Here is a 15,897-nt window from a genome sequence, read left to right as displayed (position 1 = left end):
GAACAGGTTGGGTCTATACTCATTGGAGTTTAGAAGAATGAGAGGGGATCTTATTGAAACATACAAGATTCTGAGGGGACTCGATAGGGTAGATGCTGAGAGGATGTTACCCTTCATGGGGGAATCTAAAACTAGGGGGCATAGTCTCAGAATAAGGGGTCACTCGTTTAAGACGGAAATGAGGAGGAATTTCTTCTCCCAGAGTAGTGATTCTTTGGAATTCTTTACCCAAAAAGCTGTGAAGGCTGAGTCATTGAATACATTCAAGGCTGAGTTAAACAAATTTTTGATCAGCAAGGATATGGGGAAAAGGCGGGAAAGTGGAGTTGAGGTAAAAATCAGATAAGCCATGATCTCATTGAATGGCGGTTAAGGCTCGAGTGGCCTACTCCTGCTCCTATCTCTTATGGTCTTACAGTCCAGTTCTTGATCTTTCATCTGGGCCCTGGGCACCATCAAAACATGGCTTAAATAAAAAATTTAAATGAGATCAGGAAGGGAAAAAATATTTAGAAAAACCTGCTTGAAAAAAAAGACTTGATTCGCCTTTTTTTTGCACGAAAATGTCCAAATTAAACTCATACCAAACTAGTTGCGTAGTTCTCCAAGTAGATGGAGAGTGCAGCTTCCACAGCACCACCACCTGGTACTAATGACTTGGATTCTAGAACTCTCTTCACCACACTGAGTGCATCATGGATGGAACGCTCCATCTCATCACACATGAAATCATTTGCTCCACGCAGGATGATGGAAGCAGAAGTACGAGCCTTTGTGCTGAAAAATATAAGTGAAAAAGCCACATATCAAAATGGCAGCACCGGTTGATGTACAAAACTCACTTTAAAACTGCAGCATCCAAGCTTACTGGCATGCACAAATCACAATTGGTGACACAGCTTGTATTTCAGAATTTGTCATGTTATACTAGCACAAAGATTAACATCTTGCATTTATATAGTGCCTTTAACGCCTCAAGGCGCTTCACAGGAGTGTTATCAGACAAAATTTGACACCAAGCCACATAGGAGATATTAGGACAGGTGACCAAAAGCTCGGACAAAGAGGTAGGTTTGAAGGAGCATCTTAAAGGAGTAGAGAGGAGTAGAGATGCAAGAGGTTTAGGGAGGGAATTCCAGAATTTAGGGCCCAGGCAGCTGAAAGCACAGCCGCCAATGGTGGAGCAATTAAAATTGGGGATACGCAAGAAACCAGAATTGGAGGAGCGGAGATCTCGAAGGGCTGTAGGGCTGGAGGAGGGTACAGAGATAGCCATGGAGGGATTTGAAAACAAGGATGGGAATTTTAAAATCAAAGCACTGCTAGCCAATATAGGTCAGCAAGCACAGGGGTGATGGGTGAATGGGACTTGGTGCGAGTTAGGGTATGGGTAGAGTTTTGGATGAGCTCAAGTTTACGGAGGGTGCAAGGTGGGAAGCCGGCCAGGACAACATTAGTCGTGTCTAAATTTAACTGGTCCAATGCTGTGTACATCATCTAAACAAGATCAGGAATAAAACAAACCATTCCCTGTGTATTTATTCATTTTGGCATCAAGGCAGCTTATGTCAGATGCACTACTTCAGAATGGGCAACAAAACAGCTTTTAACTAGTTTATGTAACTAAGCCAGGAACAAAACAGGCTCAAGAGATTCAGGAATTTGTTTAGATTAGATTGATACAACAGATTTGGTCTGCATCAGTTCTGCTAATACAATGGTAGACATAGCAACCAAATTAAACTCCAAGCACAATATGAAATTACGTGACAAATGTCACAAGACACCGTTACCTACACCAACTCATTATTGTGGATACAAGTGAAAGAATAAGATTTATGTACAGCTCATGCCATTACTGTTAACACAACAGCAGTGCCTTTCAGTTGCACATGACTGAATATTCTCTATCCCACACGTATAACTGCTCACGCTACTGATATTAGCATGGCAGCAAATAAATGGGAATTCCAGTAGCGAATATCGCAAATAAAATCTCAGCTAAAGAATACTTTAATCAACTTAACCAAACATCTAACTTGGGTGTCAGTATCCATTTCGGAGCCTGGACATCATGCTCTGAATGTTTACATAGCAAATCTAACACTATTAACAGCATGGCTTTTGCTTTCTGCTTGAAGGTGCTGGTAGCCAAGGGCTTCCCCAATGGCATAGTTTGTGAGAGGCATTGTATAGCAGCCTTACAGACCAGGAAGTTCCAGTTAAGTCAGCCCACCTCAGCCAGGGGTCAGGAGTGTTACAAATGGCCTCCACCCCAAACTACTCAGTGACCTGTCAGCTGAGGACAATATTCTAGTCTATGATGCCCTATCCATAACTATAATAGCCTTTCAACACTCACTGTCCAGACTCACAGCACTTAGCTAAAGAGCACTAAAGGAGCAGTAAATCTGAATGACTGGACCGGAAGAATAAATGAATTACCAGGGGCAGCTGAACTGCAGCCGGTAAAGTTGTTACCAAACAACGCACTAGTGTGTACGGCAGCAAACTGACATCTGACAAAAGCTCTGTTAACTTCTACCAAAGCTTTGATACAAATCTCATTATGCACCCAAACCCCTCCCCACCTTCAAAGTCATCCTTGGTGTCACTGGAGTTAAAGAAGATTTCAACCGTCAAACAATTTAGGATAACTAATTTTTCCTCCGCAATTTCAATAATCAATGCCATTTCTATTGCTAAACTAATTAGAAGGGCAACTTCAAGCAAGTAATCCTGTAAATCCACAAATTGTCCAAAAGCAGAAGAAAGTCCAAAATAAACTAAGACTTTATTATTGTAGGCAGTGCAGATGGAAGCATAAAATTACAGAGAAATGTTAATAAATTAAGTGACCAGGCAAAACTGTGGCAAATGAATTTCAATAGAGGACTAGAATACAAGGGGATAGAAGTTAAGCTACAGCTATACAAAGCCCTGGTTAGACCACACTTGGAGCACTGCGTTCATTCTGGGCACCGCACCTTAGGAAGGATATATTGGCCTTGGGGGCTGTGCAGCACAGATTTACTAAAATGATACCTAGACTCCAAGGGTTAAATTATGAGGAGAGATTACACAAACTACAGTTGTATTCCATGGAATTTAGAAGTTTAAGGGGTGATCTGATTGATGATTTCAAGATATTAAGGGGAACTGAGAGAAACTATTTCCACTGGCTGGGAAGTCTAGGACTAGGGGGCATTGCCTAAAATTAGAGCTAGGATTTTCAGAAGTGAAGTTAGGAAATGCTTCACACAAGGGTGGTAGAATTCTTCTGCAAACAGCACTTGATGCTAGCTCAACTGTTAATATTAAATCTGAGAGATAGATTTTTGTTAACCAAAGGTAATATGAAGCTAAGGCCTTGTGGACCGAACCAAGAGTTAGGTCACAGGTCAGCCATGATTTCAATGAATGGTGGAACAGGCTCGAGGGGCTAAATGGCCTACTCCTGTTCCTATGTTATGATAAAAAGAAAATACTTTAATTTAAACAAAAAATTCAGAATCTTTTTTTAAAAATAAAAATCCACAGCCTAGATTGCGTAAAGAGCACTTTTCCCCCTTACTTTTTAATCAGGATCAGTTCATCGTCGCATATCCTTTCTTGAACCACTTCCTCAGCCTGGCCTAACATGGTAGCTTCAAAAGTCTCCTCTCCTTCCAAGTTTGCCAGTGATGAACACACAGTTGCTACAAACAAAACAAGGGGTAAAACATAAAAGTAGCAGTCTTGGACTTTCCTCTGCCTTTAACTAATGCACCAATATAAAATGTGTTATTGAAAGGCAGAATAAAGAACAAAGTACTCCTTTAATCAAAATGATAGCTGTACACAATGCCATGTTAATATTTTCACATCAAGTCTTTAACAGCTCTACCTACACATTTCTAACTAAACAGGTTTTTGGCAAGATTTTGTAACTGCATATTTGGCCATCTTGGTTACTTTAGAGAATGTATTGTTACACAAAAACAAAACAAATATGAAACAAATGTGCACTTCAGTAGAATGAAAAAAAGTTGTCCCTTTTTATTCAAAATGAGAAGTGTAAAAAAATCTTCACATTTCCAAGTATGTGCAATTTGTTACTATGGTGTAGACATGCAGCACAATCCCTAACTTAATAAGTCAGATTCTTGCACTTACCTCCACTTGCCTTTGCAATTCGCTTTAAGTCTCTCTTCAGACATCGGCGTACTGCCATTGCACCAGCATCCACAAAATATTTTAGACACATATCATCAATGCCACCAGTGGTCAGGATGACATTAGCACCTGTGGCCAAGATCTTCTGGATTCGCTCTTTGGTAATATCAGACTCTCTGAAAATCAAAACCATTAATACAAGTACCTACATAAACCAGTGTACACCAAGAAGGAAAGATGAATACAAGGAAAAGTACATAGCAGGAGTGATTAAAATGCAGTTATCCAATAGAGGGCAGGGCGTCTGATGTGTTAGCTGATCTCAGGCAGCGTGGTAAAGCTGATTTAGCAAGTATGATCACACAAGTTTAAAAATATTAGCTTTAATCTTCAATTTTTACTCATGAGTAACACTAGCATTTACTATATATACACACACTATAGATTTATTGTACTATACATCTATTTATATACTTCCTGCTATTCCTCGGTTCAGTTGCCTGTATAGATATATATTTAAAAGTCTTGCATCTAACACGCATCTTTTGTGTTACCCTTTTAAAGAGGTCATACCTCTGGAAAATTAATTGGCTGAACTGATTGACAATAAATCAAAAACAGTTAAGATTCTATCAATAACTACCAATGAGGAATGAGGAGAGAGCAGAAAACTGATCAGAACCACACAATTTTTTGTTAAAAGTTACCAATCACAAACTGGCAAGTAGCAGAAACCAACCAATCAGTAAAAAAATATTTTTTGAAGTTAACTAAAAATTTAACAGCAATATAATATTCCTATCAAAACAAAATGGCTACTTCTAAATGCCTACACAGTATTCCCAATCCTGGGAAAATATTTTCAGAGCCTGAGGCTCAATTTGGAGCACTTGCCTAGGGATCCAATTTTTCAGCTGCAAGTGGCAGTTTAAGCAAGAATAATATGAAAATTGTGATTTTATTGATCTCCTGTGCCGTACCTTTTGGAGAAAAACTATAAAACAGTACATCTAGCACATTATTTCTTGTTCAGCACACTTCACGTGGCATGCTCAAAAAATGTATAAAGAAAGAATCATTTGACATAGAAGCCAGAATTTCTCACCTCAGTGACCATACCAATTACTAAAAAAGATAAAGCAAGTCAGGGTTGTGACCTGTGGCCCCAAGAGCAATTAAACTGTGTCAGGCAGAGCTTATTTAAAAGCAATTACTTTCTTGCCTCAAAGAGACAGCCTCCTCCAAGTAGCAGGGTAATACATTTTGCATTATATGATATAACAGTCCTTAAAGAGCATCTCTCACTTATCACATGATACTGCACAGAAGGAGGCCATTCGGCTCAGCGGGTCTGTGCCAGCTCTTTGGTAGAGCTATCCCATTAGTCCTACTCCCCTGCTCTTTCCCCATCACCTTTCCCTTCAAGTATTTATCCAATTCCCTTTTGAAAATTATTGATTCTGCTTCCACCACACTTTCAGGCAATGACAAGATCATAACAACTCGTCGTGTTAAAAAACGTTCCCTCATGTCACCTCTGGTTCTTTTCCTAATCACCTTAAATCTGTGTTCTCTGCTGAATGACCCTTCTGCCACTGGAAATAGTTTCTCCTTATTTGCTCCATCAAAACCCTTCATGATTTTGAACACCTCTCAAATCTCCTCTGCCATAAGGAGAACCCCAGCTTCTCCTCAAAACTCAAGTCCCTCATCCATTCTAATAAATTTCTTCTGCACCCTCGCCTTGACATCCTTCCTAATGTGTGGTGTCCAGAATTGAACATAACACTCCAGCTGAGGCCTAACCTTTTATTAAGGTTTATCATATTAAAAAGTCTTGTACTTATGTGTTCTGTGACACACTTCCTGCATTTATCCTAATTTATGTCACAGTTTGGCTCAAATTTTGTTTTGATATAACAGGAATAAATTGGATAGAAAAACTACCAATGAGAAACCAAGGACACATGAAAACATTCAGAGACCGCCAGCACATTGTGAAGAATGATAACATTGAAAAGCCAAGACAACAGTGAATACGTTAAAGATTTTTTTGTACAAAATCTCAAAAAAAAATGTAAAACAAACTTTTACTAGGATAACTGGTTCTTTTTAAAGCTTACTGAGTAGCCAGATGATGTATCACGGAGAGCTATAAAGCACGTGCGAAAATAATGTGGTGAGGGACGACTATGAAGTGAGGTTCAAACTACGTCAAAAGTACTATTTCAAATTATACGGAACTCTACAAGTATCAATTAATACTGTGAAGACATTTTGCATCTTCAAAAAGCGCTAACAACTTGCATTTATCATAGTAGCTATTTGACACAAGGCAGCCATTCGGCCCATCATGCCTGGGCCAGCCCTTTGAAAGATCTATCCAATTAGTCCCATTCCCCTGCTCTTTCCCCATAGTTCTGTAAATTTCTTTCCTTTAAGTATTTATCCAATTCCCTTTTGAAAGTTACTATTGAATTTGCTACCCTTTCAGCAGTGCATTCCAGATCATTACAACTCGCTGCGGAAAAAAATGTTTCCTCATGTCACCTCTGGCGCTTTTGCCGATCACCTTAAAACCATGTCCTCTGGTTACCGACCCATCAACCACTGGAAACGGTTTCTCCTTATTCTCTGTCAAAACCATTCATGATTCTGAACACATCTATCAATTCTCCCTATAACTTTATAAGGCAAACAACCCCAGCTTCTCCACATAACTGAAGTCCCTCATCTCTGGCACCATTCCAGTAAATCTCTTCTGCACCCTCTTTAAGGCCTTGACATCCTTCTTAAAAAGTGTGGTGCCCAGAATTGAACACAAATACTCCAGCTTAGGCCTAACCAGTATTTTATAAAGGTTTAGCATAATTTCCTTGGTTTTGTACCCTCTGCCTCTATTAATAAAGCCCACGATCCCATATGCTTTTTTTTAAAAAGAAAACAGCCGTCGCAACTTGTCCTGCCACCTTCAAAGATTTGTGTATGTGCACCCCCAGGTGCCTCTGTTCCTGTACTACCTTTAAAATTGTACTATTTAATTTATATTGCCTCTCCTCATTCTTCCTACCAAAATGTATCACTTCACACTTCTCTGCATTAAATTTCATCTGCCATGTTTCTGCCCATTTCACCAGTCTGTCTACGTCCCCCCCAAACTCTTACTATCCTTCACATTGTTTACTACATCTGAGTTTCGTATCATCTGCAACCTTTAACATTATACCCTGTATACCTAAGTCCAGGTCATTTATATCTATCAAAAAGAGCGGTGGACCTAATACTGAACCCTGGGGAACACCACTGCATACTTCCCTCCAGTCTGAAAAACAACCGTTCACCACTACTCTCTTTCTATCCCTTGATTTTGTAACCACGCTGCCACTGTCCCTTTAATCCCATGTTTGTTAATTTTGCTAACAAGTCTATTATGTGGTACTTTATCAAATGCCTTTTGAAAGTTCATATACACAGCATCAACCGCAGTACCCTCATCAACCCTCTCTGTTACTTCAAAGAACTCAATCAAGTTAGTCAAACATTTTCCTTTAACAAATCCGTGCTGATTTTCATTTATTAGCCAATACTTTTCCAACTGCCAATTCATTTTGTCCCGGATTACTCTCTCAAAGTTTCCCCACCACCAACATTAGGCTGACTGGCCTCTAATTGCTGGGTTTATCCTTCTCCTTTTTCTGAACCGGAGTGTAACATTTGCAATCCTCCAGTCCTCCGGCACCACTTCCAAGGAGAATTGGAAGATTGTGGCCAGAGCCTCTGCAATTTCCACCTTTACTTCCCTCGGAAACCAGGATGCATTCCATCTGGACTGGGTGACTTTTCTACTGCCAATCTATTAAGTAGCGCCTATATAAAAATAGGATTTTTATTCTATCCAATATCAGTACTACCTCCTCCATTACTGCTACAATGACAGCATCCTCTTCTCTAGTGAAGACCAATGTGAAGTATTCATTTAGTGCCTCAGCCTCCACAAGAGGATCTCCTTTTTTGTCCCCTAATCAGCCCCACCCCACCTTTAACCACCGTTTTACTATTTATATGCTAAAGAGACTTTTGGATTCCCTTTTACATTAGCCGCTAATCTAGTCTCTAATTCCCTTTTGTAGATCTCCTCTCTACTTTCTGTATTCAGCCTGCTTCGCTACTGTATTATGAACCGTACATTTGTCATAAGCCTCCTTTTTCTGTTTCATTTCAATCTCTATGTTTAGTCATTCAGGGAGCTCTAGCTTTGGATGCCGCCCCCAGTGTCTACGCTGTACCTGAACCAACTCCTCCTTGAAGGCCTCCCATTGTTCAATTACTGCTTTGCCTACCAATTCTTGATTCCAATCCACCTGGGCAAGATCCCTTTTTAACTCACTGAAATTAGCCCTCCTCCATTTTCACACTTGATTGTTCCTTGTCCTTTTCCATAACTATTCTAAACCTAACAATATTACGATCACTGTTCCCCAAATGCTCTCCCACTGAAACATGCTCCATATGCACCACTTCATTCCCCAGAACTAGATCCAGCAAGGTTTCCTTCCTGGTTGGGCTGGAAACAGTGTTTCAGGAAGTTCTCGAACACATTTCAGGAATTCCTCCCCCATTTTGCTCTTTACACTGTTACTGTCCCAGTCTATATTGGGATAATTGAAGTCCCCCATCATCACTACTCTTATAGTTTTTGCATCTTTCTTTAATTTGCCTGCAAATTTGCTCCTCTATTTCCTTCCTACTATTTGGTGGCCTATAGTATACACTCAGTAGCGTAATAACTCCACTGTTCCTTAACTTTGACCCCTCAACTAAATCATCTCTTTCCAGTGCTATAAAAGTTTTTGATCAATACTGCCACCGCACCCCCACCGCTCCTTTCTTTCCTTCCCTACCTTTCCTGAATACCTTGTAGCCAGGAATTTTGCAACCGCTGACATGAGTCCCACATGGTATGTTGTCCTTCACCCTGGCACCAGGAGACATTACTGAGAGGGTACCCAATCCTCCCTTTCTTTGAGTCAGGTCTCTCTATTGCAACTATATCATAGATGCATGTGGCGACTTGAGCCTGCAGCTCACCAACCTTATTTACCACGATATGTGCTTTACGCTAATCTTAGGGGGCCTCACATTTGCCCCGTGTGATCCCTCCTATTTCTGAACTATTCTTTACTCTAGTGCTACTTGTCCCTCCCTGTCCTCTGTGCATCTAGTTTCTCCTCTCTAATGTTTAATCCTGGTGCTCAACCCCGTCAAATTAGTTTAAACCCTCCATCACAGCACTAGTTAACCTCTTCGCGAGGTCATTGGTCCCAGCTGTTGAGGTGCAACCTGTCCATCTTGAATAGATCCCTCCTGCCCCAGGAATCTGAAGCCCTCCCTCCTGCACCATTGCTTCAGCCACACATTAACCTGTCCTATCCTACTATTCCTATATTCACTAGTGCGTGGCACTGAGAATAATCCAGATTACTATTTGAGGTTCTGCTTTTAAAATTCCTCCCCAATACCTGACTTCGACCCTTCCTGTGTCCTTGGTTCCCACATGAACCACAACTGCTAGATGTTCCCCTTCCCCCCTCAAAATGTTCTGCACCCTTTCAGCGATGTTGTTTACCCTGGCACCAAGGAGGCAACACACCATGCGGGACTCATGTCAGTGGTTGCAGAAACGCCTGTCTATCCAATCCCCCATAACAATTGCATTTCTTTAGCCCCCGTACAGCTGAGTCTCCCGTTTGCTCCTCACTGCACTCGCCCGAGGTGTCATCACCCTCACTGGTATTAAACACTGAAGTGTTGAGTGCCCCAGACTCAGGGGACTCCTGCACTGCCTGCCTATTCCTTCTGGTCTGCCTGGTGGTCACCCACTCCCCTTTTACCTGCAGGGTGACCACCTCCTGAAACATGCTATCCATGAAACTCTCAGCTTTCCATATGCACCACAGTGACGCCAGCTGCCCCTTAAGCTCAGAAACTCTAAGCTCAAGCAGTTGGCGGCACTTTCTGCACCTGTGGTTTCCAGGACACACAAAGTGTTTTGGAGTTCCCACATGGCATAGGATGTGCTTGCAATGGGCCCCAGCTATCCTCTTATGTTAGCTACGGTTATTTGAACTGTTTGTTTAGCTTTAAGGCACTTTACTGTTTATCTGGCAATAAAACACTAACCACCAAAAAAACATTAAGCAACCACTAAGAACAATAACCACTAAAAACACTAACTGAGGAACTAAATAGTTACTAACTTACCCTCAGCACTCTACCTTGTCTTGTTACTTCACTTCTAACTTTTTCTTGATTTTTGATTCCTCGGGCAGATCCCTTGATGCTCCACTAACTTAGTATACAGTTCTTTGGTTTAAATTACTTAGCACTTCCTTCCACTTCTACACCTAATTCCCAGTTGAAAGTCCTCACTCTGTGCTCTGCACCTTTAATGTAGTAAAATGTCCAAAGGCGCTTCACAGGAGTGTTATCAAACAAAATTTGACACCAAGCCACATAAGGAGATAGGACAGGTATCTGGGTCAAAGTTTTAAGGGGCCGCCAATGGTGGAGCGATGAAAATCGGGAATGCACAAGAGGCCAGAATTGGAGGAACGCAGAGATCTCGGAGGATTGTAGGGCTGGAGGAGGCCACAGAGATAGGAAGCGGTGATGCTATGGAGGGATTTGACAACAAGCATGAGAATTTTAAAATTGAGGCATTGCCAGGCCAGCCAATGTTGGTCAGTAAGCAGGGGTGATGAGTGAATGGGATGGTGCAAGTTAGGATACTGGCAGCAGGGTTTTGGATGAGCTCAAGTTTAAGGAGCATGCAAGGTGGGAGGCCAGCCAGGACAGCATTGGAATAGACAAGCCTAGAGGTAACAAAGGCATGGAAGAGGGTTTCAGCAGCAGATAAGCAGAGGCAGAAGCGGAGATGGGCGACATTACTTGGTGAAAGTAGACGGTTTTGGTGACGGAGGGGATATGGGTCGGAAGCTCAGCTCAGGGTCAAGGTTCCGAACGGTCTAGTTTAGCCTCAGACAGTGGCCAGGGAGAGGGATGGAGTCGATGTTAAGGGAATGGAGTTTGTGACGTGAGCCAAAGACAATGGCTCCGGCCTTCCCAATATTTAATTGGAGGACATTTCTCATCATACAATACTGGATTTCGGACAAGCAGACAAATCACAGGCAGTGGAGGGGTCGAGAGAAGTACTGGTGAGGTAGAGCTAGGTGTCGGCAGTGCAAACGTGGAGCGTTTTCGGATGATGTTGCCGAGGATCAACATGTAGATGAGATGAGAAATAGGAGGGGGCCAAGGATAGATCCTTGGGGGATTCCACAGGTAACGGTACGGGAGCAGGAGGAGAGGCCATTGCAGGAGATTTTATGGCTACGACTGGATAGATAGGAATGGAACCATGCAAGGGTAGTCCCACCCAGCTGGACAACGGAGGAGAGGCGTTGAAGGGGGATGGTGTGGTCAACTGTGTCAACAGCTGCAGACAGGTCGAGAAGGATAGTTCACCATGGTCATGGTCACATAGGATGTAATTTGTGACTGGTAAGGGCCGTTTCAGTGCTGTGGCAAAAGCCACAGCACTGAAGGGGTTCAAACATGGAGTTGAGGGAAAGATGGACACGACAGCATGTTCAAGGACTGGAGAGGAAAGGGAGATTGGAGATGGGGCGGTAGTTTGCAAGGACAGAGGGGGCAAGGGTGGGTTTTTTGAAGAGCGGTTGATGACAACAGATTTGACGGGGAGGGGGACAGTACCGGAGGAAAGGGAACTGCCAACAAATATCAGCTAACATGGGGGCCAGGCAGGGAAGTTGAGTGGTTGGCAATTTAGTGGGAATAGGGTTGAGGAAGCAGGAGGTGGGTGTCAGGGACAAGATGAGCTCAGAGAGGGCATGAGGGGAAATAGCAGAGAAATCCCTCAACTCCAATTACAACAGAATATTACAGCTGATGTAGAATGTCCTATAAACTCTCAATAACAATCTCAGGATAAACTAAAAATATAATTCTTTTCATTTAAGAGATTAAGCGCCCCAGCATTCACCCCAATTCCAGATTCAATCCTTTTATACCTCTGTCTGATTTGGTCCAATTTTTCTGGGTCAGAGATGACAACTTGAACACCCAGCTTCATTTTTGTCTTCTGCAGGCTGAAGTCCAGACATGCAATCTTAGCATTAAGTATTCTTTTGGTCATCCCTAAACACAAAGTTTCAATTAATCTCAATTCAATTAGAAAAACAAAGTTATATTAAATTAATAACTCAAAATCTAGATATGGAAAGTAAACTCTGGTGCAACAGAAAGCTGAAACATCAGATCTCAAGTTTTAACTATTTCAAAATTGTACCACAATTTACCATTTTTTCCAGAAAAGAAATGAATAATGGAGCTACCAGAATGCAAGATTGGGAAAGAATATTACTTTTAAAATAGAAAATTATAAATAAAAATTAAAACACGCATAAGCTTCCTCAATTACTTAGTGGATAGAAGTACCACACAGGTACTCAGCAGACTAGGTCACAGTTTCAATCCCTGGTCGTTACTGTTAGCTGACCTTAGTCAGGGCAGCAGTTGGGGTGCAACTGATAACAGGATTGAGCTTGGCTGTGATGTTCAATAGCCTGCAGTTGATTAACGTGGCAAAAGCCACTGCGACCAGTCACCTTCAAAGAGTGCCAATCTCTATATTGTATAAAATGTCAATTCAGCGAGCACATCAATCTCAATTTATATTCTATTTATGATCTTGGGATAAAAATGCACATTAGTTATTCAATTTAAAAAATCAGAATATAGTTATATAGTCAACAGCATTTAGGGTTGAGGCATTCCAACCAGATGATAATGAATAAAAAAATTAAAACCTGAGTGATCAAAAGCAGTTAGCCAACAGAAATTTAGATGACACCATAAACTGCTGGACAGAAGTTTTAATAATTCATACCAACATAACTACCTTGAAATTCAAAATGTCCCTTTAAACAGCTAAATGTTTAACTGACTTGAGATTATACATTTGTATTCAATAGGTGTGAGCCCAGTCTTACAACAACTTGTATTTATATAGCATCTTTAATTTAGAAAAACATCCCAAGGCGCTTCACAGAAGCGTAATCAGATTACAACGAGCCAAAAGGACGAGATATTAGGGGGGGTTGACGAAAATAAATGCTTAGAATTTAAAAAAAAAACTCTGATCAGGACATTGTAACTTCTTTACACAGTCTAGATCACTGGATATGAAAAATAACCACATGCAAATCAACCAAGACATTCCAAATCTCTCTCCAGCTTTCCCAAGTGTACATCCCTCAACACATTTAATCCACAGAACCATAAGACATTGCAAATTTTACTATCACTTTGCTGCTCCAATGTGTCTAACGCTTTTCCAGCACAATTCAAAAATTGCGCAACTATGAACTAAGACAGCCAACTCGCCTCAGAAAGTAGATGGAAACTGGATAGCACTAGTTGCTATCCAGTTGCCTTTTACCATCCGAGACCAGGGTTCATATCCAGCCCAGACTGATGCAATGCAAGTCTTCTCTGTCTGTGATGTCGTATGTGGTAGTCTCAATCCAGCTGCTCGTAGGTATGGGCACTAATTGGCAATCTCACTCAGAGCCCTAGAAATAGTTGGTATAGGAAATGCAAATCAAATTTCATCCTGATAGGAAGGGATGCTTTTGAGGATGCTGCTAAGGCATGTTGTTAAGGTAAAGGGAACTTCATTCTGCATCAGGCTGTCGTACACCTGACCAGGTGCCTGAAATGGTCCCCTAGCACTAACATCGCTCACCTTGAATTCCAAGCTTTAAAAAAAGAGCATTTCATTGCATCCTATATAACGAAAACAATTGTAACATGGGAACCAACATTTAAATTACTTGGGCAGTATTCTTTAACCTCTTACAACAGGGGGTATGATGTCAAAATTTGCAATACCACCAAATTAGGTTATAGCTAATAATGCAGGCTTGCAGAGTGAGCAGATAAAAAAGGCAAATTAAATTTAATATAGCGACATGTGTGGTGGCTCTAGCAGTCAGTATTAACTAGTATCCACAGGGTACAAGTTGGTGATTGAAACAGAACTATTCTCCAGCACCAAGGAATTCAATGGGTTCTCAAATGTAACTACTCTAAAGAGAGTATGTTCCTCATCCACAGCAAATTCAGAAAGGTCAGAGGGAGACTTCAGATAACTAACCACAACCAACAACTCTATTCAAAAGGAACTTGTGTTCCCCCCCCTCTTAGAAAGATAGGAACAGGAGTATGCCATTTAGTCCCTCCAGCCTGTTCCGCCATTCAATGAGATGATGGCCGATTTGAGACCTAACTCCATATACCCGTCGTAGCAGGTCTCGGCATGGGAAAGGATGTTATAAAACTGAATAGCCAGGTGGCTTCCAAGCCTTTATCCACAGAGATCAACACAACCCACAACCTAGATAAGCTCTCATACAAATGGATATAAGAGACTCCAATTGATACGTGCCACTTGAATACAATTAACACTAATTGATATAAATCATAGATACAATTAACATAGGATACAGGGAGTAGAGTTATGAATTATATACTCTACATATAGAAATAGAATCATAGAAAGGTAACAGCACGGAAGGAGGCCATCCGGCCCTCAAGTCTCTGCTGGCTCTATGCAGGAGCAATCCAGCTAGTCCCACGCCCCTGCTCTATCCCCATAGCCTTGCAAATTTTTTCCTTTCAAGTACTTATCACTGTGTAAAAAAGTTTTTCCTCATGTCACCTTTGGTTCTTTTGCCAATCACCATAAATCTATATTCGCTGGGTCTTGACCCTTCCACCAATGGGAACAGTTTCTCTATCTATTCTGTCCAGATCCTTCATGATTTTAAATACCTCTATCAAATCACCTCTCAATCTTCTCTGTTCCAAGGAGAACAACCCCAGCTTCTCCAGTCTATCCACATAACTAAAGTCCCTTGTCCCTGGAATCATTCTAGTAAATCTCTCCTGCACCCTCTCTAAGGTCTTCACATCTTTCCTAAAGTGCAGTGCCAGAACTGGACACAATACTCCAGTTGTGGTCGAACCAGCGTTTTATAAAGGTTCATCACGACTTCCTTGCTTTTGTACTCTATGCATCTATTTATAAAGCCCAGGATCCCATAAGCTTTTTTAACCGCTTTCTCAACCTGCCCTGCCATTTTCAACGATTAGTGCACATATGCCCCCAGATCTCTCTGTTCCTGTATCACTTTTACAATTGTGCCCTTTAGTTTACATTGCCTCTCCTCGTTCTTCCTACTGAAATGTATCACTTTGCATTTTTCTGCGTTAAATTTCAACTGCCACCCATTTCACCAGCCTGTCTATATCCTCTTGCAGTCTATCACTATCCTCCTCACTGTTCACTACCCTTCCAAGTTTTGTGTCATCTGCAAATTTTGAAATTGTGCCCTGTACACCCAAGTCCAGGTCATTAATATATCAAGAAAAGCAGAGGTCCTAGTACCGACCCCTGGGGACCACCACCATACACCTCCCTCCAGTCCGCAAAACAACCGTTCACCATTACTCTCTGCTTCCTGTTACTTAGCCAATTTTGTATCCATGCTGCTACTGCCCCCTTTATTCTATGGGCTTCAATCTTGATGACAAGCCTATTATGCGGTACTTTATCAAATGCCTTTTGTAAGCCCAAATACACCACATCAACTGCAT

General features: G+C 41.5%; 1 protein-coding gene across 1 annotated transcript in view; it reads right to left on the bottom strand.

Moving 5' to 3' along the window:
• Nucleotides 1-15,897, bottom strand: part of tcp1 (t-complex 1) — a 43,743-nt gene that overhangs the window by 11,633 nt on the left and 16,213 nt on the right. The window contains exons 7-10 of the mRNA XM_067989132.1: nucleotides 12,249-12,375; nucleotides 4,156-4,331; nucleotides 3,575-3,698; nucleotides 585-777 (exon numbers count right to left, since the gene is read on the bottom strand). Coding sequence (XP_067845233.1) covers nucleotides 585-777; nucleotides 3,575-3,698; nucleotides 4,156-4,331; nucleotides 12,249-12,375 — 620 coding nt within the window. The remainder of the gene's footprint in view (nucleotides 1-584; nucleotides 778-3,574; nucleotides 3,699-4,155; nucleotides 4,332-12,248; nucleotides 12,376-15,897) is intronic.

Source organism: Heptranchias perlo, chromosome 8 (assembly GCF_035084215.1).
Source record: "Heptranchias perlo isolate sHepPer1 chromosome 8, sHepPer1.hap1, whole genome shotgun sequence".
In the NCBI taxonomy this organism is placed as follows: Eukaryota; Metazoa; Chordata; class Chondrichthyes; order Hexanchiformes; family Hexanchidae; genus Heptranchias; species Heptranchias perlo.
This window is presented reverse-complemented; position numbering and strand designations above follow the sequence as displayed.